The sequence below is a fragment of the Echeneis naucrates genome, chromosome 1 (assembly GCF_900963305.1).
Source record: "Echeneis naucrates chromosome 1, fEcheNa1.1, whole genome shotgun sequence".
In the NCBI taxonomy this organism is placed as follows: Eukaryota; Metazoa; Chordata; class Actinopteri; order Carangiformes; family Echeneidae; genus Echeneis; species Echeneis naucrates.
This window is the reverse complement of record NC_042511.1, coordinates 24,194,765-24,217,205: the sequence shown is the minus strand read 5'-3', so window position 1 is coordinate 24,217,205 and position 22,441 is coordinate 24,194,765. Positions and strand designations below refer to the sequence as shown.

Here is a 22,441-nt window from a genome sequence, read left to right as displayed (position 1 = left end):
ACTGCAGCGCCACTTTGCTCTCTTCCTGTGAGGGAAGCAGGAAGAGGAAGTGAGGTAGTTTCCTGGCGTGGGCTAAGGAATTAGGGTGGACAACGGGGAAGACGAAAAAATCAAATACATTCATGAATCTCAAGCAAGCAAAAATGCAAAGGGTTTGGTAGCGTGTTTATAGGATGACAGTTTCATGACCAGAGTGCCTGGGGCGTCGTGGCTATTCCAAGTTTTTTATTGCAGAGGCAGATGTGTTTTGCCTTAGTTGAGAAGTTTTCGTGCCAGATACTGCAAATAAAAGATATAAACATTTTATAGCTTCTCTCTGAAAAAAGACGCATTGCGATGCCGTGCCAAACATTTTTCAGATCCACCTGTGCAATGAATGCTGCTGTCAGTATTTTATTTCCTCAGCATGCTATGCACATGAAGTCACTAATGTAGATTTGACACACTTTCCTGCCCAACAGGGTTTGTCACTGGAGGGAAGGTCTCCAGTGACACACATTGGATCCCCTAGCTGTTTTAGGTGGGGGGTGGTGCTAACTGTGTGTTTGTATATCTAATTTGCATTTCAATAGTCTTACTGTCTTTTGAGTGGTTTGTCTTTAAACATGAGGTTATTTTTATTTATTTTATTTTTTTTGCAAATACTTATAGAATTGTCTGTGCACACACACACATAATACACAAACGGGCATTCAAGGATACTAACAAAAATAACAAGGCTCACCACACAAACTCCACAGCCCAAACACAGACAGTCTGAGATGTGCCGCTTCACATTAAGGAAAGGTAGAGCACAAGTGTCCATTAAATAGTGTTAAAACATGGCTGTTAATGGGTTATTTGACACTTGAGTGCGTGCTGGTGACTCAGTAGTTCTTCAGTAGTTCCTTGCCCCTGGAGTGGCAAACGGGGAGATTGTGTCTTGGTCATGTCACACCTTGTTGTTAGTGGGTTTGTCTGCCGTCTAGGCTTGTTGTTGGTATGTAAATGGTTATATATTATGGAGCCCAGACCCTTTGCAGCACTAGTCACCCACTGACCTGTCTGTCTAAGAGCATTTTACAGTTACCTTCCTATACTGAAGTTAGTTTCATGTTGTTAACGGCTCATTTATGTATCACTTATTTATCTCTGTGGTGACAAGTAAGCTGTCTTCTTATTCTGCAGTCATCCATTTTTCAGTTTGGTCAAGCTCTATTTTTTCTTTTTAAGTTCATGATAACGTCCTATAGCCACAAAAAATAGAAGCAATTTAATAAGCAGTGTAATTTAAACTCGAAATTGTGTGGAACTGCTGGACTGGATGAGTTAATAATAACCACTGGCAATGTGATGCAGTGTAATTTAATTTATCCTCGAGGACCAAACATGGTAAAGTACGTATTGTCTGACTGCAGAGACTGTAGCAGAAATAGAAACTGTTAACTATGCTGTCTGATCTTTAGACTTAACACAGTTTTCACATTCATTCTATATGTTGTCACTTTCATCTATTGTTCATTAACGTCCTTTCCTGCTTTTGTTCCACTTACTGTTTCTCAAGCTTGTGCAACATTCGTACTTGCCGTTATTCGGCTAGAAGGGGCATTTGAAGTCAGCTTCTTAAGGTCCGTAGACAAGTTGCTGTCTGTTTTCTAACTGCTGGTGGTGGGGGTGATCAGCAATTCAGGATGCTGATGTGTGGGTAACCATTTGGCATATGTCATCTAAAGGGCTTTTGCACTTATATGGACCTCAGTATTCAGTCAGAGCACTTGGAATAGCAAGCCCAAATGCCACACCTGTGTTTAAAGGACTTCATAGAGGAGTTCTTACACATGCTCAACTATAGCAAAGGCATATGTTGAAATGTAAAGCAAATGTTTCTACATCCACCCTAAACAACAGAAGTACATTTATTTTGTCACACTTGTATCAGAAGGTGACAGAGGCTGGTGGCCTGCTATGTTGCTGAAAAACCAAAGACCCGTATTTATAAAAATGTAAACAGCTTATGTATGGGACCAGTTACATCACTGGGGAAAAGCTCAAAGCCGGCGATTTCTATTGGAGATCTGTGTGAACAATGAAAACCCCTTCCAGACTCTGATAAAGAGCTTAAGGGACACACACACGAGGCGTGTGAAGGAGTTAATACAATTTGCACAAATGATGCTTTGAGGTGTAGCTTTAGAAGCACATGAGCAGAGAGTGACCAAGTGTGAGATAGATAATAGGGTCAAAGGGTTTGCATCCGATAGGAGACTGGCATGTTGGAGTACTCCGTTCCAGTTTTTTTACTTTGAAACATTGACACTTAGAAATGAAGTGTTGTTGACACTTAAGTTTTGATAAAGAGTAGTTTTATTAGATAGCAACATTCATTTTGCTGTGGTTTGGCTACTGGGTGTGTAGTTTTGATTTCTTTCTGAATGTGCCTTACAAATTTTATATAATTGCTGTTCAGGTCGGGTCATCCAACAAACCTTGCTCTGCTTTTTTGGTTCTGCAGAGATTGAAGCTAAAGAGGCCTGTAACTGGCTCCGGGCAGCAGGGTTCCCACAGTATGCCCAGTTTTATGAAGGTAAGGACCTACTTTTCCTCAAAATTTCCAGAGTAACTTCAAGAAAAGATTCTGGTCTCATAGTCTCATAGTTACAATCAGACACCTGTTTTTTAAGGATGTCATTTTACCACAACAACATGCATGCTTTAAAAAAATCATGATTAGGAATTCACACCTCCTTGGTATGTGACAGCTGATGTTTGTTTAGCACTCATAGAAAACCACGATGTGCATTGTCAAGCATACGAACCACCAACATGCAAAGTGTTCATGAACACATACCAAACGCAGCATTACTGAGGAGTCAGAGGTGTAGTTTCTTTTTCTTTGTTCTACACAAACTCAGCCACATGTGAAATGTTGAAAATATTAACTATAATCTATTCTTTACAGTTTCTTTTTTGAGACCAACGATCTTTGCTAGCTTGGGAAAACAAACACATAGCTGTTTTTTATGCTCTCTAAAGTTACTCTTTTGCGAATGGTTGCAAAAGAATGCAACCATCCCCCACACACACACACACACACACACACACACACACACACACACACACATACGTTTGGGATTTAAATACACACTCTAAAATACAGCAAATATTCTTTCCGCTCCATATAACTCCTCTAACTATACCAAGGCATACCATGGGCATACCAGTAGGCCTTATGTAACTGCAGCATGATGACAGCAGAACTAAGCTGCCATTGTCAACAGGCCATTGCTTGTAGCCACTTATCCGTGGTTAAGTTCCTATTTGAATGGAAAACTCATTGTGTTTCTGCAAAGGTGATGTTCTCTGTTCTCACACAAGACAAGCAACACAAAAACCGCAATCAATCACTGTGCAGATTTTATATCCTCTTTATTTGGTCTCTTGCAGCCGTCTCCACTCAAATCAGAATTAGTGCCAATACATGACACATTTTTCCTTCCCTTGTATCCATGGGACAATCTCTATTGTCTGTGCTGTTAACTATTGCTCCACTAAAGATAAGCAGACTGAAAGGCCTGTTTCAGTACAGTAGGCTTGAGCTGCTAGCCTCTCCTGAGAAACATTTTCTTATCATCATCATCCCTAAGGGGTGTTAGATTCCCATTTCGGGTTGGGTCGGCACATTCCAAAAAAACATCTCTACCTGTGCGTCCATTCTTATGCCACAGTATGATGCTTGTAAATCTTAACATGGCGAGATTCACTTCACCAAAGCGGTGACACTGTCATCAAGTGATCCTATTAATGAGGTAGACTGGAAAAAAATAATGGGTAGTAGTAAAGGAAGTGGGATCTCTGAGCAGCGGTGGAGTGCCTATTGTCATTCTTCAATCAATCCCCTGTTCTCTCCCTGTGTGCGCCACATCCCCCCTGCCTGCCGGGTCTGAAAGCTGCAGCTGTGTTTGTTTGGTCGGCTAAAATGCGACTTCCTCTTTTAGCTTTTCATCAAGGTTGTGTGGGGTGGGGGAGAAGGTGGTACTGAAGGTCCTGGTGGGTGTTGGAGTGGATGGCTGTTTTTTGTGGGGGCTACAGATTGTATCTTCATGCCTGCGTTAATCCGATGCTCTCTTTCCTTAGATGCCCAGTTTCCCATTGACATTTCCTCGGTCACCAGAGACCATGACTTTCTCGATCGGGATTCGATTGAGGCTCTCTGCAGGTGAGCAATAACAAAATGTACTGAACCACTGTGCCATTTCTCTTTCTCATGCACCATTCTTCTTGTACCCATTCCTCTTTTCTGTACCCCTTGATTCCCACACAAATGAAACCATGAGGGTATGACTTCAAAGACTACATGCTTCGAGAATTTGCAGATGGGATGAAAGGATGTCATGATAAGCACCCTGGAGCCATGCGCTGTACCTTTTTACGCTTTCTATAAGCATATCTGCTCTCTTTATTTTGGTCTTTGTTGGTGGCTGATTGTGTTAACCTCAGTCATTATCGTCTTTTATATTATCCTGACAAACAGATGATCTCAGTTCTACCTTTGCCTGCTCAATGCTACAGTCACGGAAGACTTTTGGCTTTCAGTGTTTGTTGCAGATACAATCTCATTTTCTACCAACAACTGGGGAGTAAATGTTGCAGTTTCCTTGCCATGGCATTTTGGACCAAAGTGAATAGCAGGAAAAAATGAAGTAGCAATTTGAGTATATTGCATTTGCAGTGTAGTTGGTGTTCCTTTCATTTAATGAGAATACGAGGGGGCGGTTAATGGCTCTTTAATGAAGTCAGCTTCATCATCAAATTGCAACTTTCAGTAATAAACCACAGCAGGTGTCCCTCTGTACATCTGGAAGCTATCGTCTCAATGTATCCTCTCTCGGCAACCCCGACCATCCCTCAGTTCCCTTCCCTTCATCTCTCCATTGTTACATGATCTGCTCTAAGAGCTCTCCAGAGGATGGACCCCCACCACCACTCTCACTCCCCTTGTCCAGGTGGCCGGGGGGATAAGCTTTTCGACCCTTCCACAAGTTTTCGTCACCACTCCAGTAGAATTCATTCTGTCTCCCTCTCATTCTCTTTGCACTCATGTGGAGATTATCCTACAGCAGATCATTAGCCAGTATGGGTGCTCCCTCGCCCTCCCTGTCTTTCTCTTCTCCTCATCTGTTTTTCATCTAGTTTCATCCTGTCTTCCATTATACATCCTTGTCGATGATGAGGGGTTTGTGTTTTAGGGAAAGTAAGACTGTTTTAAATATAACCAGTTTGCACATGTTTAATCATTGCAGGAGACTGAACACCCTCAACAAGTGTGCTCTAATGAGACTGGAGATATCACCGCAAAGAAAACGAGTAAGTGCACATGCATGCACAAGCACTCCAATCCTTCTTACATGTCTCCTCAACCACAATTGCATTTCTTCAACTCAACCAGCAGTTCACCCTCGGCCACAGGGCGAAGCTGTGTTTTCTCTCATCTATTTTAATGAAAAGGTACCTTTTAGGTTTATTTCTATATCAAGTGGGCTGTGCAGACCCTAGGGGGAAGGAGGATGGCTTTAATGTCCAAATGAAGGGGTTGCATTCACCAGGACCTCCCCCTACTAAAGGCATGCTCCCCTTCCCTCTCAAATACTTCCTGATACTTCAACATAGAAGAAGGCAGTATGACGCTTTTGTGGCACTGAAAGAGCCACCAAGCATGTCTTTTCTGAGTGTGTGCATTGTAGATTTTAAGAGATATGCAAATCCCTTCAAAATCACACTCATTCATTTCACCTTGAAGGAACCAGGTCTCCTGGAACATTTTTATCTTCTTCAAAGAAAATTTGATAATTGTGTGAATGCTCCAGTTTTCCTAGTGCACATTTCAAGTGAACTATGCAGCCTGATGTGAGACTGCCACTTCCTGACAAGAGTTGCTCCTTTTCATACAAGCCAACCTTAATTCCCCATTGGCCTCAAACACTACATAGTAACATCCTTGTTCTGTGCGTGGTGGTATTCATTAGGATGACCCTTTCTGTGTCACCTTTCATATCAGGAGTCAACAGAGAAGAGTCGGGGAGTCAAAGAGGTTATTTACCATCTTTGTGGGATGAAAATCCCTCACCCCACCCCCTTAGACAGCTTAGGAATGCATTGATCTTGAGTTTTAAAATTCTCTCTTACATCTCTGCCTTTTTTTTTTTTTTGGGGGGGGGTGCTTTGTTTTGTTTGTTTGTTTTTTTGGGGGGTCTTTTTATTATAATGATTACATTGTTTTCCTTCTGCAAACCACCATCGTACTCACTGTGATGGTGGTTTGATGGTTAAGGATAAGATATCCAGGCCCTCTGTGGTTATCTTAGCATTCAGCCAGCATAACTGGAGAGACATGAGAAACAATTAAAAATGGTTTCCAAAAGTCATTCCAACAGCTGTCCCTGTATCCAACTAGAATAGATCTCAATTTTTTTTTTACATAATTTTCACATGCAAAATAACAATAACAATAAAATATGAAAATAACAATGCCGGTACATGGAGACCATGTGAGCAGTGAAAATGCAACAACTGGCACACAACTAGTGGAACATGGATTTTGAGGATGCAATATTTTTTATTGGATTTCTTTAATCAAAACGCAAATTTCCAAGCAATTTTATAAACAGGTAATGTAATTATTAATTACATTATTATAATTATTGTAATTATTGCTTAGCAACATTTTCAAAGATATAATGAAGAATTTATTTTACAAAAGTTCAGATTATAAATAGGGCTTTAGGGAGGTGAGGAACAAATTGTTGCCTGTGGTTTGGTTTTATGGGCTTTGGTCCCTCGGTGTGATTAGTAACTGTGAAGAAGTCTCCTCTGGAGTCTCCCGGCTGTGTGTGTGTGTGTGCGTGTGTGCGTGTGTGCTTGTGTTTGTGTGTGTGAGACAGAGGTTGAATATCTCTGTCTTGGATGAGGAATATGAATCAAGTCTAGAAGTATATCAGTGACATTGTCTTGCAGTCAATGTGTGTGTGTGTGTGTGTGTGTGTGTGTGCACGGACAGACTGAGCGGATAAAGATTGGGCGGGGGTGTGACCCCAGTCTGGTGGGCTGCATTGGGAGCTATGGGGGCCATAATGGAATTTCCTGAAGTCCCTCCAGGCCCTGAGATAGATTAACCAAACTGGGGGAGGTGTGTACATTTTGGGGAGGTGGATATGTGTGTTTGTGTGTGCGTGTGTGTTATGTGTGGTTCAGTAAGGGCTATTTTTTTCTTTGTCCTTTTGTTGTCCTGCAGTCAGGGAGGGACTCAGACATGTTTACTGGGTTACCTTAGATATCTTTGTTCCAACGCTCACTGTCATTACTTATATTATATATTTATATGTATCTAATTCCTATGTAAAGGTTCATGCAAACATTATAGACCATCATAAATCAGTGTATATTTTATTATTTTACAATTAGAACGATTCTAAAAGGAGTTCCATATCTCCAGAAAGTTTCCTGGATCAAGGTGAGGAATGTTGAGAGAGAAATGGAAAACGAAGTAGTTCTTAATGTTCTCTTCTCCCTCCCCTCCCTCTTCTGTTTTTTTCCTTTTCTTCTTGCTCTTCCTCTCTCCTCCTCTCCTCCCTTATCGCCACCCTCTTCTCTATCCAGAGTGAGGACTCTGACGAGGACGAGCCTTGTGCCATCAGTGGCCGGTGGACCTTCCAAAGGGACAGCAAGCGATGGTCCCGTATGGAGGAACTGGAGGTTTTCTCCACACTGTCCACTGATGCCACGCAGACACCATCGTTCTCCAAGGACCAAGTATCCCAAAAAGGCAAGCTCGCCCTGCATGAAGGCAACAGTTCAGAAAGTGTGCTGACCGACCTCAGTGAGCAGCCTGAGGTGGGCTCCATCCACAGCAGTGGGAGTGGAGGACAGGGAGAAGAGAAAGGCCACGGTGCCGCTCTGGTAAATGAGGCGATACCAGCCGGTGCTACTCGTGCCAGCTCTGTAGCAAGCATGTGTTCATCCTCTGGTACAGGCGGGTCAGGATGCGCCAATGAAGACTCTTTGTCTGATGGGTTGCCCCCTTCACCCCTGGAGACACTTGGGCAGTTCACATTTGATGTGAAAACAGGCATTGGAGGAATAGGAGGGAGTCTGGACAGAGGAGGAGGAAGTGGCAAAAGTACGCGCTCACGAGCCAAGAGCTTCCTGAAGCGGATGGAGAGTCTCCGGCTGCGCAGTGGAACCTCCTCCAAGAGGAAGAAGAAGGGGAGCACCAGTGGAGGGAAGATAGAAATCAGTGGTCCTGTCATCAAAGAGGGTCTAGATGATGACAAATTGAAGAGGCTCAACTGTGTGGACATCTCCAGCATCAACCTCAATCAGAACCTCAATCACCACTGCAATCCCACTCAGACTATGACACTGAACCGGAATCGCTCTGTATCCTACTCCACTCAGACCAGCAATGGCAGCACTGGAAGTACTGGGAGTAGCCAGTCCGAGGCCAGCAGTGGCAGTGCAGTGAGCACACCGAGCCCAGTGACCCGCGCTCGCAGCCACAGCACAGCAGCCAGCTCAAGTAAGAGAGGAGGAATGTATTTGGAGGGTTTCGATCCTTTTAGCATTCTCCAACAAGCTTCAGATCGTCAGCCCACACCCCCAACCAAGCCTAGGCCACCTGTCCCCTGCCAAACCAGTAATAGGATGACAGTGGATGAGCAGAACCACAGGAACAACTGTGGTGTTCGGGGCAATAGCAGACAAGTGGAGGAAGAAGAGGAAGAAGAAGAAGATGGCATGATCTTCTTCTACTTACCGGAGGGACACAAGCCTGGAACTTTCCCCAAAGCCCTTCAAGATGGGAGCTCGCGCAGTAACAACGCCAATGATAATGGAAACACGGTGATCCTCAGAGGACGGCAAAGTAGACGACAGCGCCGCAGCTCTTCAGGCTCCATTGACAGCCGGCTTAGCTTTTATGATAACGTCCCCTACACTGAGAGAGAGGAAGAGGAGGAGGGGGATGAAGGAAAACTAGAAGAAGTGCTAGAACATGTCAGTGGCCTGCAGCGTTTTAATGCCTGGTCAGAGGCTGTGGCCGGTGAAGAAGAGGAGGAGGAGGAGGAGGAGGAGGATGAAGAGGAAGAAGGGGACTCCGACTCAGCACTGGACTCAGCGTCCCCGTGCCCATCTTCTCCTCTGCAGAACCGGTTGGAAGAGACAGAGAACGGAAGTGACCAAGACAGCACAGGAAACCCACTGGGTGAAGGCGAGGAAGGGATGAGAGAGAGAAGAGATTCTGGTGTTGGAGCATCTTTAACTCGAACCAGCAGGTCAGTAAGGAAAACCAAAGTGCAATACAACCATCAAAGGGTCATTTTAGCTATGCATCCGTCTATTTTTATAAAAATATCCCCAAATTCTTGATAATGCGCAGACCACACTCACTGATTTTTCCAGGGTTTTCTTTTGTAGATGACAGTTCGAATGAGGACGTTGAATTTATCTCTTTGAATTTGATTGCGGATCTCCGTTACATAACTCTGTTGTATGAGCTACTCCTTTAAAAGAAAAAAAAAAAAAAAACTCACGTAACTTCTTCCAAACAGACTCACACTGTCAGTTTTAATCTCAAGAAGCATTCTCCTTAGTGCACAAAAAGCCCAAGGGCAGCAAAACAATATGAAAGATAAATATTGCAGAAGAACCAAAAAGAGTTTTCCACAGAAAGTGACAGCGAAGAATAAACAGGGGGACACGCTGAGACGTCTCTCCTTACGTAATGGTCCTCAATACTCAGGAATGCTGCTCCGTCTCCAAGGGGACTGTTTCTGTTCCTTCAGGAATCTGTAGGAAGAATTCCATTTTGGATCGGGGGGGGGGTTAAGACTTCTAGACAATCTCTTGATTGATGTGTACATAAATCCATGTAATCCCAAAACTGATAATTTCACACATACAACAACAAATACTGGGTGTTGCTGTGTGTGATTTTCTTGGGTTTATGTGTACACAAAAGCATGACGTATATGCCAAGAGTTAAACTGCTCTTTTTCAAACAACATCGGTCCGCTCACATCTCAATTTGTGCTGTCTTCTCTCCGCTCCAGGCCACAGAAACTCCGCTGGCCGAGTTTCCAGAACTCCCATCGGCCCAGTCTGGCGTCCGCCCAGCTCCAGATTAGCTGCCAGTCCGTGTTACAGATGAATCTGCTCCAGAAGCTCTCCCTGCTGCAGCTCACTGCTCTGCTCGAGAAACATACCCCGACAAACAAACATGGCTTCAGCTGGTAAGTGGGGAAAATAGAGGGCTTAAGAGAAGGAAATACAGACGTTCAGAGAAGATGAATTTGTACAGTGATTAATGATCACACACACACACACATTCATTTTAGGATTGTTTTACATTTAAAATGCCTTCTACATCTGGCTAATTGTTCCACATAGGCAGTGCCCTTGAATTTATCCATTCAGCAAGCCCTGCATCCCACTGGTATGCAAATCCCCCCCCATCTGCAGGTTGTTGTATAGAGTGGTGACGGCTGTCCACAGAGGTTGGGTTTCACATTCTTTTCCCAGGCCTGTAATTGCTGGGAAGGGGTGTACATTGTCTTTTTCTCAACGGGCTAATCAAGGCAGTTCACACACATGGCGTTGCAAGAGCTGGACGGTGGAAAAATCTGCTCTCAGCATTTGTCACTCAACCATTACCTTCTCCATACTGCTTTAGGACTACTTTTATTACAGTTTATACCCTCCCTATGATTATTTAATAAAACCCAACATCCTACCTGTACCTACCAGCAGTGTCTGCTGTAGACATTTTGCAGTCGTTTGTCCACTGACATTTTTCCCTTCAGGTCAGATATTTGAGAAAAGACCCTTAAATGTGTTTGGTAAAGAATGCCTGAACAAAAAACAATACAAAATATCAGTCCTCTATAATAGTGAACAGCAAATATGTAATATGACATTTCTTGGTCTAAATATCAGAGCAACACAGTTCCCTGTTTTTATTCTTTACCAGATTTTTTTATGCTACTTTCCAACATCAGACGAGGAAAATGAATAGAAAGAAAAAAAAAATATAATTTCTATTCAATATCTTATTTGGACAGGAATAGATGACATGTCATTGTCAGTCAAAGACAGTGGTCACCTGTTGGCTGCCAAAGGGCCCACACATTGTCCTGAACTGGGATCACAATATGCTTCTTTACCATTTTACCCAAACTGTAGTCGTGAGAGACGGCCTGAATCATGTGAACGACGCTTACAAAGACAAGCTTGTTCCAAGTCGAACATTTCGTCTCTGCCAAACACAGATGCACTGCAATAAATCTGTGGATGCATTCTTGTGAAACAGAGTTGCATGTTTCAGCTCTGAGTTTGTGGTTACAGACTCGCTGCACACTCACACATCGACAAAATAGTCAGGCACTTTGTACGGATGTGTAAAGCAGTGCAGTCCTCCTCTTTTGACAACCCAGCATACCCCCCCCAACCCCCACCCCCCCCAACCGCTATTCTCCCCACACCCTGTTTACCCACCCCTCTCATAAACATGGAGACAGGCTTCTGCAGCCACTCGGTTCTTGCACACACATAAAACACAAACACACATAGAGTCAGGTAAATCAATCAGCTTTTCTTTGATTTGTCACCTGTTGTGTCTGTTGTCCCCTCTGGATATTGATGAATTACTCGCCTTGTGTACATGTTACAGGGCTGTGCCAAAGTTTATGAAGCGAATCAAGATGCGTGACTACAAAGACAGGAATGTGTTTGGTGTGCCACTACAAGTTATCGTCCAGCGGACAGGCCAACCCCTTCCTCAGGGGATTCAGCAGGCTATGCGCTACTTGCGTAGTCAGTGCCTCGACCAGGTAACATATACAGATATGTGCAAACAGATGTACCTGTGCTTATGCTTTGATTGGATGTGCACGTGAGGGAATAATCCCAGCCATTCTGTCTTTAAACTGTTTTTTCAGCTTGCACAGTGAAGAGAAAGACTTTCCTTTCAGGTGATTGAGTTACGTAATATTTCCATCTCCAGGACATCTGCAATTAATCTAATATGGACCATCAATTAGATGCTTTTGCCGTTTGTTACATAAGATGGGGCAAAGATTCAGAAAAAGCCAGTCACTGTGTGTATGTACTCTTCATCTTTCCACTTTTTACCCGTTTCTCTGTTACATATCAGCTGAAGTGTGGAGGCCTGGAGAGAGTCTAAGTCTGCAGTTGTTACATCACCTGTGGATTTCTTTTAAATCCACAGACAGTATGGAAGAATTATCTCAGAGTATATCTGTGTGTATATCCGTAAACACAAGAAAGGGGGAGTGTGGAGAATAAAGGGAACAGCATATTAACTGAGGGCAAAACAGAAAAAAGAGAGATGGGGCTCTTTTCAAGGCAGAACAATGTGCTTCTGTTTGAAAGTGGTGAAAGCTCATGGAAAATATTCAGGTTGGACAAAATGACTGCCTTTTTCACTTTTCCTCCCCCCTCATTGCCGTTTCGTAAGGTCCTAAAAGGCCACTGAAGAAGTCGATGATCGCATTCAGAACACGAATGCCATTCTGGGTGTCATGGGAACTTTTTGTAAATGCAGTCAACATGATCTGTTGTGATGTAACCATACTGACTGTAAGCTGTGTATCTGGGAATAAGAATACTGAACATCCTACAGTTTTATAAGACATGAATGATTTTGAGATGGACTTTAATCAAAAGATGAAATAATGAATAGGTTCATCACGGTTCACATTTAATTTGCATGGTGTAACTCTTTTCCTCTGTGTCCCTGTTTCTGTACAGGTGGGTCTGTTCAGGAAATCAGGAGTCAAATCACGAATTCAAGCTCTTCGCCAGATGAATGAGGCGAGCGGCGCTGATGGTGGGGGAGTCAGCTATGAGGGCCAGTCAGCTTATGATGTGGCAGACATGGTGAAGCAGTACTTCAGAGATTTGCCCGAACCCCTGCTCACCAGCAAGCTATCAGAGACGTTCCTCCAAATCTATCAATGTAAGACACACTTATATATATATATACATATAAACATAAACACAGAAAATACAAACCATGTCATGGAGCAAACTCTCAACTCAAACTCTGAAAACAAACCGAACGAGACGAGTGCAGGAAATACCTGTGAAATGATGTGATGTATAAACTGTAAATCCACTCTTAGTATTGAATTAATCCTCTGTAACTCACTGCCAGCACGCCATTATGGAACAGTGTGATTGCAATAGCTGCATTAGGAACTGTTTATATAAGGTTGACCAAAAACCTGTTCTGTGCATGAAATATTAAGCCTGCAGCAGATAGTACACGCACACACACACACACACACACATATAGGCTTACATAACACACTTGACACAGATCCCATCATAGCTCCCTCACGGCAGGAAAAGGAGAGCCATATACAAACTCCTTCCTGAGTTAATCAGGGCAGACAAAAAAAAATAACATGATGGAGCGTGACAATGGTTATAAGTGCTTTTCTTTGTTTGATATGGAAAAGAAACCAGAATGTCTTTCCGTCTTCTTTAGACATGCCTAAAGAGCTCCGTCTGCAGGCGGCTCGGGCCGCCGTGCTGCTGCTGCCGGATGAAAACCGAGAGGCACTGCGGACATTGCTATGTCTACTGAGCGATGTGACAGCCAGCGTGGCCGAGAACCAGATGACTCCCACCAACCTGGCTGTTTGTCTGGCCCCGTCCTTGTTTCACCTCAATACCCTGCGCCGCAAGGAGAGCTCCTCACCAAGGTGTGTGTCAGTTATGGCATGAGCAGGTTACATAGCATTTAATGTGCTGTACAATCTGAAAACAGGAAAAGGTCACTCCGAAGAAACAAAAGAGCAGGAAATTTTAGATGCAGGACCGAAGAGAAAGGAAGAGAGCAAAGCTTGTGAAAAAGGAAGGGAGAGAGACAGAGGAAATAGAAGGGTTACATAAACATTTAGCTAATTAAGAAACATATTTTGTTCTACATTTAGCACTGGGGGGGTGCCAGGTGTACACTGTAAAAGGCTTTGTCCTTTCTTCTGCTCCAACCTCACCCCCCTCCACTTCCTCTGCTCTGTGTTTCACCTGGTGCCTGCATATGAATACAAATACTAATCTTCTTCTCCTCCTCCTTGGGAAAAGGGTGATGAACCGGAAGCAGACACTGGGAAAGCCAGACCAGAGGGATCTGAATGAGAACCTGGCTGCCACTCATGGCTTGGCACACATGATCCAGGAGTGCAGAAAACTCTTCCGGGTCAGTTGTTGACAGCACTGTGATTGAATGTGTATTGTAATATAACAAGGGCCTCAGGTTTTATGGTTAATGTTGGCTTAAAAGGGCAAATGCAAGTTTTTAAGGAAAATTGTGGTTTCGTATATTGTCAGAATGTTCACTGTCAACATGAACGTCATCTCTGGCTCATTGTACTATATTTCTGCACATCACTCTCTCTGCCTGTGTTTGTCTGTTAAACAAACATAGTGCCAGTTACATAACTTGTTAATCCAATTCATGTTTTCATTTGCTCAAAACATGATTACATAAAGTAAATACCCCAACTTGCTTTCTCTTTTTACCTGCTGTATTTGTCCAGAACAGGACTTAACTTCACGTTTCTGTCCTTTTAAACCCTCGAGCAAAAGAAGACTATAGAATAGTCCACAAAAGTCAGAGACCCACGAATCCATCTCAATCAGTATGGTCATGTGTGTCCACAAGGGGAACACTTGATCGGGATAAACAGGAAATAATCAGCCAGCTACACTTTAACTAATCCAATTGCACTGCCATTCAGCGTACAATGTCTGGTGCCCAGCAGACTTTCCCCTGCCATGCTACGGTAATTACTAAAAGCCTGCACACTGTCTGATTACTGCTCAAAGTTCTATTAGATTGTTGGAGAGCTTCCTGCTTCCTTTCATGGTCACGTAACACACCGAGGAAACTAAATTACCTCCAGAATTATTTTCTTGTAATTGGATCTCCACTTGCTAATGGAGATTCACAAATGGTAGATCACCTATAAAATAACTGATAGGAATCACTTTCCAAATAAACAAGTCTTTTATTGTCTAATGAGAATTCCTCTCTGAGATATAATATTATTATAATATAATTATTGTTCAATTAAACCTCAAAGATGCCAACTAACAAAGAAGACAGGGAAAGACTGAGAATGAGCTCAGCAAACAAGGAGATGGAAAGAGGATGTTTGTTTGCTGAAATAGTTTTTACCATCATACAGGTAACGAATGGTTTCCCAATCAGGACCAGCCCCAGGCACTCTGAAGATAGAAATATCATGCTTTGTGTCATAAACAGCTCAGTGCTCAGTTTGCTCTCTCTACCCTCTTTTGAAAAAACTGTAAGCACATGATTGTCATGCAAAGAACGTATTTCGGGGAGGGAGGTCTGAAGTTATTATGTTCTTACTGAAACTTTCACTCCTTTACATGTCTGTTGTGGACCATCAATATTTTTTGTCCAAGTAAAAAAAAACATGAATTATTATATACCTTGGCTGCTCATGGCCTCAATCCACACAAAGAAAACTAATGGTATATTCCATCACTGTCCGCGTGAATGACTCCTCTGACTTTTCTCTTTTTCATAGATACCAGAGGAGATGAGTCGCTGCAGGAACTCCTATGTAGAGCAGGCGCTGCTGCCTCGACGTTTGGAGGATCTTGCAAATGAAGAAGCTGTGCAGGGAGGCTACAGGGCGTATCTAAGGGAGAGCCTAGATGCCCTCCTTAAAGAGGCCAAGGACAAGTTCAGAGGTTATGACAGCTGCTCCACGCCAGAGCATGCTGAGCTGGCCTATAGAAAAGTGAGTCTTCCTGCTGTGAACTTGTCTCTTCAGTCCATCTGGCTCCTGTCAGTGTGGCAGAAAATGAATAGAGTAATAAATTTGCAAACGAAGTGAAAGTAATGGGACTCATGAAAGATTAATTAACAAGAGATCAGTCATCAATCAGTCATTAGTGTGTAAACAAGCCAGTATTCACGAAGCAGACGCTCCTTCAACTGTTTCCTGTGTTCGCCTCCCCGTGTTGCTGCCTCTCTAAATATCTAGTGGAACACCAGCACTCTGGGTTTCCTGTACAAAAACACATCCGTGTGAAACTGGCCTGCGCTGTGGCCTCTCATTCCCATCACATTGCTGGACTCCATCCCAAAGTGACATCAGCTTGACACACACATACACATACCAACATACACGCTCTCGCCACTATTCCCGGCGTACATTTCCTGAGTCTTGTCTGGAAGGTTATCTTTCGTTCAGTTTGAGAAACACAAGGCAAAGTGCGTGTGCAGTTTTTATCATCTGACAGTCGAACCAAACAGCTGACTTGGCTGAAGGGCAATCAATGGGAGGTTTGAAACACAGCCCGACTGTTTCACATTAAACATTTGTGAATTTTTTTGAACGTGACAGATCCAACAAGAAGGTTTCAAATATTGCCATTAAAGTAGAAGTAAATATATTGTCCACATGAATCCTTGCAGCCCTCTTTAAAGCACAGTTTGTTTGCTTGTATGAGCAAAATTCAAATCAATCATCAAGCATTATTCTGATAAAAATTAGGCTGCAGTGTTAATCTAAACCCTTGAAATGTTTGAGTCGCAGTTAGTAAATTTCCATACTAAGTCTCTGCTTTGGTAAATAAACCCACCCTTCCCATGTGTGCTCTTCCAGGTGAATGATGACTTTCCACTGCGGCTGTGGAAGGTAACCGTAGAGCTGCCCACAGGTCCTGAGGAGGTTCTGACCCGGGTGATGCGGGAGCAGGGCCACTGGGATGAGGACCTCCTCGAGAGTCGAGTGGTGGAGACCCTGGACGAGAGGACAGAAGTCTACCAGTATGTCAGGAACACCATGGCTCCACATCCCACCAGGGACCATCTCGTACTCAGGTAGGCCATCTTCCCTGAGCTTCACCTTGTTCTGCTTTGTACCCTCTGTGATGTTTTGTTTTTAAATCAAACTCCCTTCATTCCACCAGAACATGGCTAACAGACCTCCCAAAAGGGGCATGTGCACTTGTTTGTACGTCTGTGGACCACGAAGGGGCACCCGTTGTAGGTGTTCGGGCCAACGTCCTCACCTCACGCTACTTCATTGAGCCCTGTGGAGCCAACAAATCGAGACTGACTCATATTTCCAGGATTGACTGCAGGTGAGTGGAAAATGGAGGTTTAATTAAACCCTAGCTTTCTGGTTGTTTTGCTGAGGACACAATGAACTGAACACTGTCTCTTTCTTCTCCTTCAGGGGTCGTTTTCCAGAGTGGTACAATAAACTGTACGGACACTTGTGTGCTGCTGAGGTGGCACGGATACGTGACTCATTCACTGCCCCCATGGACAAATGAGAAAGCAGTGTGTACTTCAGAGCAGACAGCTTCTTTGAGCCCTGGTCTGTTGGAGCATAATTTGGATCATACTGGGGACTCATTCCACCCATTACAACATAGAGATGGGGTCTAAACCTCTTTATTCACACATTTGAAGGACAAACCGTGAATCCTGGACTGAAGGACATTTATTTGTGCTAATCATGTCACAGCATACTGATGTTAAAATGATGAACAGTTTTACTGGAGTGCTGCCAAAAGGACTGGTCACACGAACATTTATCTCGGCCTAAGGACATGATGTCACTGATAGAGGATGTGAGGTTTAACCAAAGGGGGGGGGCTACTGCTTCTGAGAAGCAAGGGGGAGTGGGGGCGTGTGTGCGTGTGTGGGTGTGTGAGTGCAAAGCAACGAACGGTTAAAATAAATGCTGTCTTCACAGGCTTCCAGTGACAGCATAATGTGTACATACAGTCCGGTGTTCACCGCAGCGGTTGATGTCCCTCTTGTGTTAGGGGGAGGAGGAATAGCAGACAATATTATGGTCAGCTGAGTGATGAATCTATGGGTGAGGAAAGATGTGAATGTGCTGTTAATATGCAGACCGAGTGGAAACAAAAGAAGTGATATTTTGTGATAATAGGTGGCTGGTAGCTGAGAGGGCTTTTCTGTTGCAGGAAGGTAGAGATAGATTAATGCGGTGGCTGGCTCACCAAAAAGAAAGAAAAGAGGATACATGGGCAAGCAAAGCTCAAAAAGCCAAGTATTCAATGACTTTAAAGAACCTCAGGAGCCGGCTGAGGCTCCGTATTCATGTTGACAAATTAAAATATAAAACCAATAGATATAATGGACCAAATTAAGTAAAAGCTGGCCCACTATTTCCCACTGTTAAACACAGCACAATTGGCATTTTTTTACAATTATTTGAGACTCTCATCAACATAAGAAACAAACAAACAAACAAAAAAAAACCCAAAAAAACAGTCCTTTTATAAAGGATGAGATCTTACAGGTTTTACTGTAAAGAAGAGGGCAGATTGAATGTTTGTGTGATTTAAAGGAAGGATCAAATATCTTTGTGTGTGCTTCTTCGTCTGTCCTGTCTTGTCAATGTTTAAAAAGAAGTAAAGGCACTCTCATAACAAAGTTGGCCGTCGTTCATAACAACCACGCTTCAATCTGAGGGCTTGCTTTTGTCATGTTGAGATATATGATTAATTCACTAAGCCATTGTTCATATCGTAAATGTTTGTACCTTTAACTGTGTCTCTGCCAAATAATAATGCATGACAATGACAGTTAATTTAAAACAAATGTATTTATACCTCAGATATATGTTTGTTTTGTATTATACCATTTTATTTTATTTCATTGTAAATGTAAAGCTTTGTGTTACAGAATTGAACAAATGTTTTATCTTTTTTATTAATATTATTTCTGTACAGGTTAATCAAAGTGCACTATTAAATGTATTAAAATTACACGAGTGTGTCTTGGGAGTAATGTAACAATGGGTATCAGAGGAGACCGCACTGCAGCCACTGTTTAGACCAAGAACTTGTGGATTTGTTGGTTTCGCTCTTTAAAATCTTTCACAATCTCTCTAGCCATTTCTTTGCATTACAGTTTTCTCCGATTGCTTCCACCTTCTCAGATCCGGAGCTCAGACAAACTCTGGATTTCCCTCCCTACCTCCCCTCACTCTTGCCTTAATTCCACACCAATACACCCATGACTGGGCCAGGGAGGTGAAAACTGTACACAGGCGCGTATCGACTGGCTCGGTGGAGGCTGAGCTCAGTCCTTGTCTTGTTTCTTGCATAACAGTTTGATTTAGCAGAAGACAATGGTGTCTGTTGTACCACAGCTGGAATGGTCTAGATCTGGCAGACTCAATGAAGAGCAAGCAGTCACGCGGCAAATAAGGGGAGGGGGGCTCCAACCAGGGGTCAGAGTGGGGGCCACCGTACCCCCATATGGTTTTGATCAGTTAGCGAGAAGTGGCTGTCTGTAGGAGGATCTTTCCCTCCCACGTGATGTATAAAACTGTCACATGCTGTACTTGTTTGGTTCACTCTTTGCTTTTACCCAAACAGAAGAATTATTATGATCCATTAACTGCAGCTGTGTATTTATACAGTTCACAGAGAGGTGCCTTCCACACATGTACAGCGTGACAGCAGAGCATTACTGTGATTCACCCACAGCCAAGACAGTACATTTACATTTTGTGCTGGCACATTCACTGACTTTTCCTCTGGTGGACTGTGAACGCCTCGTGTAATCTCCTCCTGAGTGTAACTCAAGAGCTGGAGATTAACCAGAGCCCAAAAATTACTCACGTATTGCACGTACATATCCATGTGCCTCCTTTTGAATTGCTGTGGACCTTAAACTTTTTCTTTCTTTCTTTCTTTTTTTTTTTTAATCACATAAACCTTTAGAGACCTATTCGATCTTTCTGTCTCTCTTTTCTTCTCCTTTCCTGCGTACATAACTCACTCTCAAATGCTGGTATGTTTTTGAATGTGCATGTATGTATTTGTGCTTGGAATGCTAACACCTCTGTGAGATTATGCAGGACCAGATAAGACTGACCAAAGAGTCAGCAACAGCGCTGCGTTCCTGCACTGTTGTTTGAGAATCGAGCGCAGAAAGTTTCCCACATAGATAAATGTGTGAACATGTGTGAATGCATGAGTACGGGTGTGCATTTTTCCATTCTGTTAAGTTTCTTAAGAAAAGTTATTGATGGATCAAAACTATAATATTAATATAAAATATGTTATATTCCACACAAATATTAGTCTGTTGTTTATATATATATATATATATATATATATATATATGTAACTCTTTAATAACTAACCAGCAGTGTGATAGGTGAGTTTCTACGTTTGGTCAAAATAATTCCTACAAATACTGCAAATATCAGCTGTGAACTGTGGGTTACATATTTCCATGAGGACGGGCATGTTCTGATGGATCACACACTGGTATTGTTGTGGCAACACAATTGGTATGCATCATGATAACATCGCATTTAAAGAGTCAACATCCACAATGACAAAGTATTTAGTCACAATGTTTCTACAGTTGCCTTCATATCGTGTTGCAACAAATCTCAATATTCCAGAGATTCCAAAGTCTTTGAGTAAATGTCGGAAAGAGTAGATCTGTCTGTCTGTCAGCCACGAAATCAAGAACATAAAATGAACAGAATGTGCCTGCAGAAACACTGTGCAATCGCTGTGACCTAATCATTTTGTGTCCAAGATGCAGCTGAGTCCAGTCTTCACGTTTAAACTCGTGAATGTGGTGTGGCAGAAGCAAAGAGAGGGTCTCTTACTGCTGATTTTCAAAAGCAGCATCACAAACTGAAACAGCTGAGTAGACTGACTGGATTAGAGATCAGGACTCTGACAGCTTTTGATGTAGTGTGTGTGTATATTTTTACTGAAACGCCCTCTGTGTGTTGGTTTCAAAACGTCCATGTTAACTTATTTTATCTGTGTGGCTCTTCAGAACTAAAGGCACTGACTGCATCCAGTAGATGGAAGTGTCTGGGTTTACACACCAGGGGTCACTGGACTGAACGTAAGAGCGGATTTCTGTTGTGTTCAGTGCAATCCTGCCCTCTGGTGTCTCTCTCTGTATTTACTGGCTTTATAGTCTATCACATTAAATCCAAGACATCTATATTATATGTATAAATATTCATTCATATTCACTTCTCTCTGATAAACATGTGTGTGGTGGAAACAAATAGAACTCTTATTCTTGTTGTTTTGTATTTCAATGACAGAAAACCACCCCTATATTTACTGACACAATGCAGACAAAACATTTTTTTTCTAACTATAGTTTTTTCTTCTTTTTTTTTTTTCACTTGTCTGTTTTATGACACATTTTGTTAAACGTTAACGTAACATAAATATGTTCCCATTCCTTTTATAGTAGTGATTCATTTTCACCACTGGAGGGAAGTAAAGCTCCACAATAAACAAAATATGGCCATACCACGTTTGACCCCAAACAACCCCAACTTCATGATACCGATATGTTTCAAAGTTTATTCCATAACATACATTAGCAGGTATGAATGAGCACCAACGGGTGAAGAAACTCATCATTTTGGTCACAAACTGGCATTATTGACAGAATGCTGAGCTAAAGGTCATAACTTATCCAACAGTATGCTGCAACTAAAAATATGCACAAAGGCTAAAACCTATGTCACATATAAATCTGGACTTTCGATGCTACACAGCACCATTTTGTTGTTATTGTTGTCTTGCCATAACATTTTTACATAACGTAGTGTAATTCCTGTAAGACTCAAATCGGCGAGAAAGTCCTGGAGGATCCTGTTGACTATTGTAGCATGACTGCCACCTTTAAATTCACATGCTACTTGGATTAGTTTTGTTATATATCTATTACCATTTTACTAAATGGTTGTTTGATTGTAAGTCGTTATTTAGCAAGAACATTTTTAAAGGGAATAAAAAAATGTAAATGTTTCTTTCTTCTTGATTCATTGGTGGATTCTTTAAGTCTCCAGTTGGACTGAGACATTGTTATTAGGCATGTTTCTAACTTTAGCTGCTGTGTTATAAAACAGCAACAGTTTGTGTGGTCCACACACAACAAACAATTTCAGGCCCAACATTTGATATGGAGTAATTCACTTGGGCCATTGGGTGTAATGATGTACCGTTTTCTTATTTCTTGACATTTCTTGACAACCAGCTATTGAAGAAAATCATTGTCGGATGCATTTAGGGAAAATAACTGTTGACTGCAACCTTGCTTCTCTTCTGTGAAAACAGTTAAAGTCCTAAAAGTGAAGGGCTTGGCAGGCCTGATGGGTGCATATATTTTGTATTTCTACAGATTTGTAAGAGATTAGGTTGTGTGGAGGGGCAGCACGGTGGCATAGTGGTTCACGCTGTTGCCCCACAACAAGAAGGTTGTGGTTTCGGTTCCCCAGCCTGGGGCTTTTCTGTGTGCCGTTTGCATGTTCTCCCTGTGTCTGTGTGGGGTTTCCACCCACCGTCCAAAGACATCATGTCTGGG

At 42.6% G+C, this 22,441-nt stretch overlaps 1 protein-coding gene across 2 annotated transcripts in view; it reads left to right on the top strand.

The window, feature by feature from the left end:
• dlc1 (DLC1 Rho GTPase activating protein) overlaps positions 1 to 18,837 on the top strand; it is a 68,066-nt gene extending 49,229 nt beyond the window's left edge. For both annotated transcript variants that reach the window (XM_029498243.1, XM_029498252.1), the window contains 13 exons: positions 2,492 to 2,563; positions 4,114 to 4,195; positions 5,280 to 5,343; positions 7,633 to 9,305; positions 10,083 to 10,262; positions 11,699 to 11,858; positions 12,799 to 13,006; positions 13,541 to 13,757; positions 14,140 to 14,254; positions 15,615 to 15,830; positions 16,701 to 16,918; positions 17,008 to 17,181; positions 17,277 to 18,837. In XM_029498243.1, the coding sequence (XP_029354103.1) occupies positions 2,492 to 2,563; positions 4,114 to 4,195; positions 5,280 to 5,343; positions 7,633 to 9,305; positions 10,083 to 10,262; positions 11,699 to 11,858; positions 12,799 to 13,006; positions 13,541 to 13,757; positions 14,140 to 14,254; positions 15,615 to 15,830; positions 16,701 to 16,918; positions 17,008 to 17,181; positions 17,277 to 17,376 (3,479 nt within the window). In that variant the 3' untranslated portion in view covers positions 17,377 to 18,837. The remainder of the gene's footprint in view (positions 1 to 2,491; positions 2,564 to 4,113; positions 4,196 to 5,279; positions 5,344 to 7,632; positions 9,306 to 10,082; positions 10,263 to 11,698; positions 11,859 to 12,798; positions 13,007 to 13,540; positions 13,758 to 14,139; positions 14,255 to 15,614; positions 15,831 to 16,700; positions 16,919 to 17,007; positions 17,182 to 17,276) is intronic.
• The last annotated feature ends 3,604 nt before the right edge of the window (positions 18,838 to 22,441 follow it).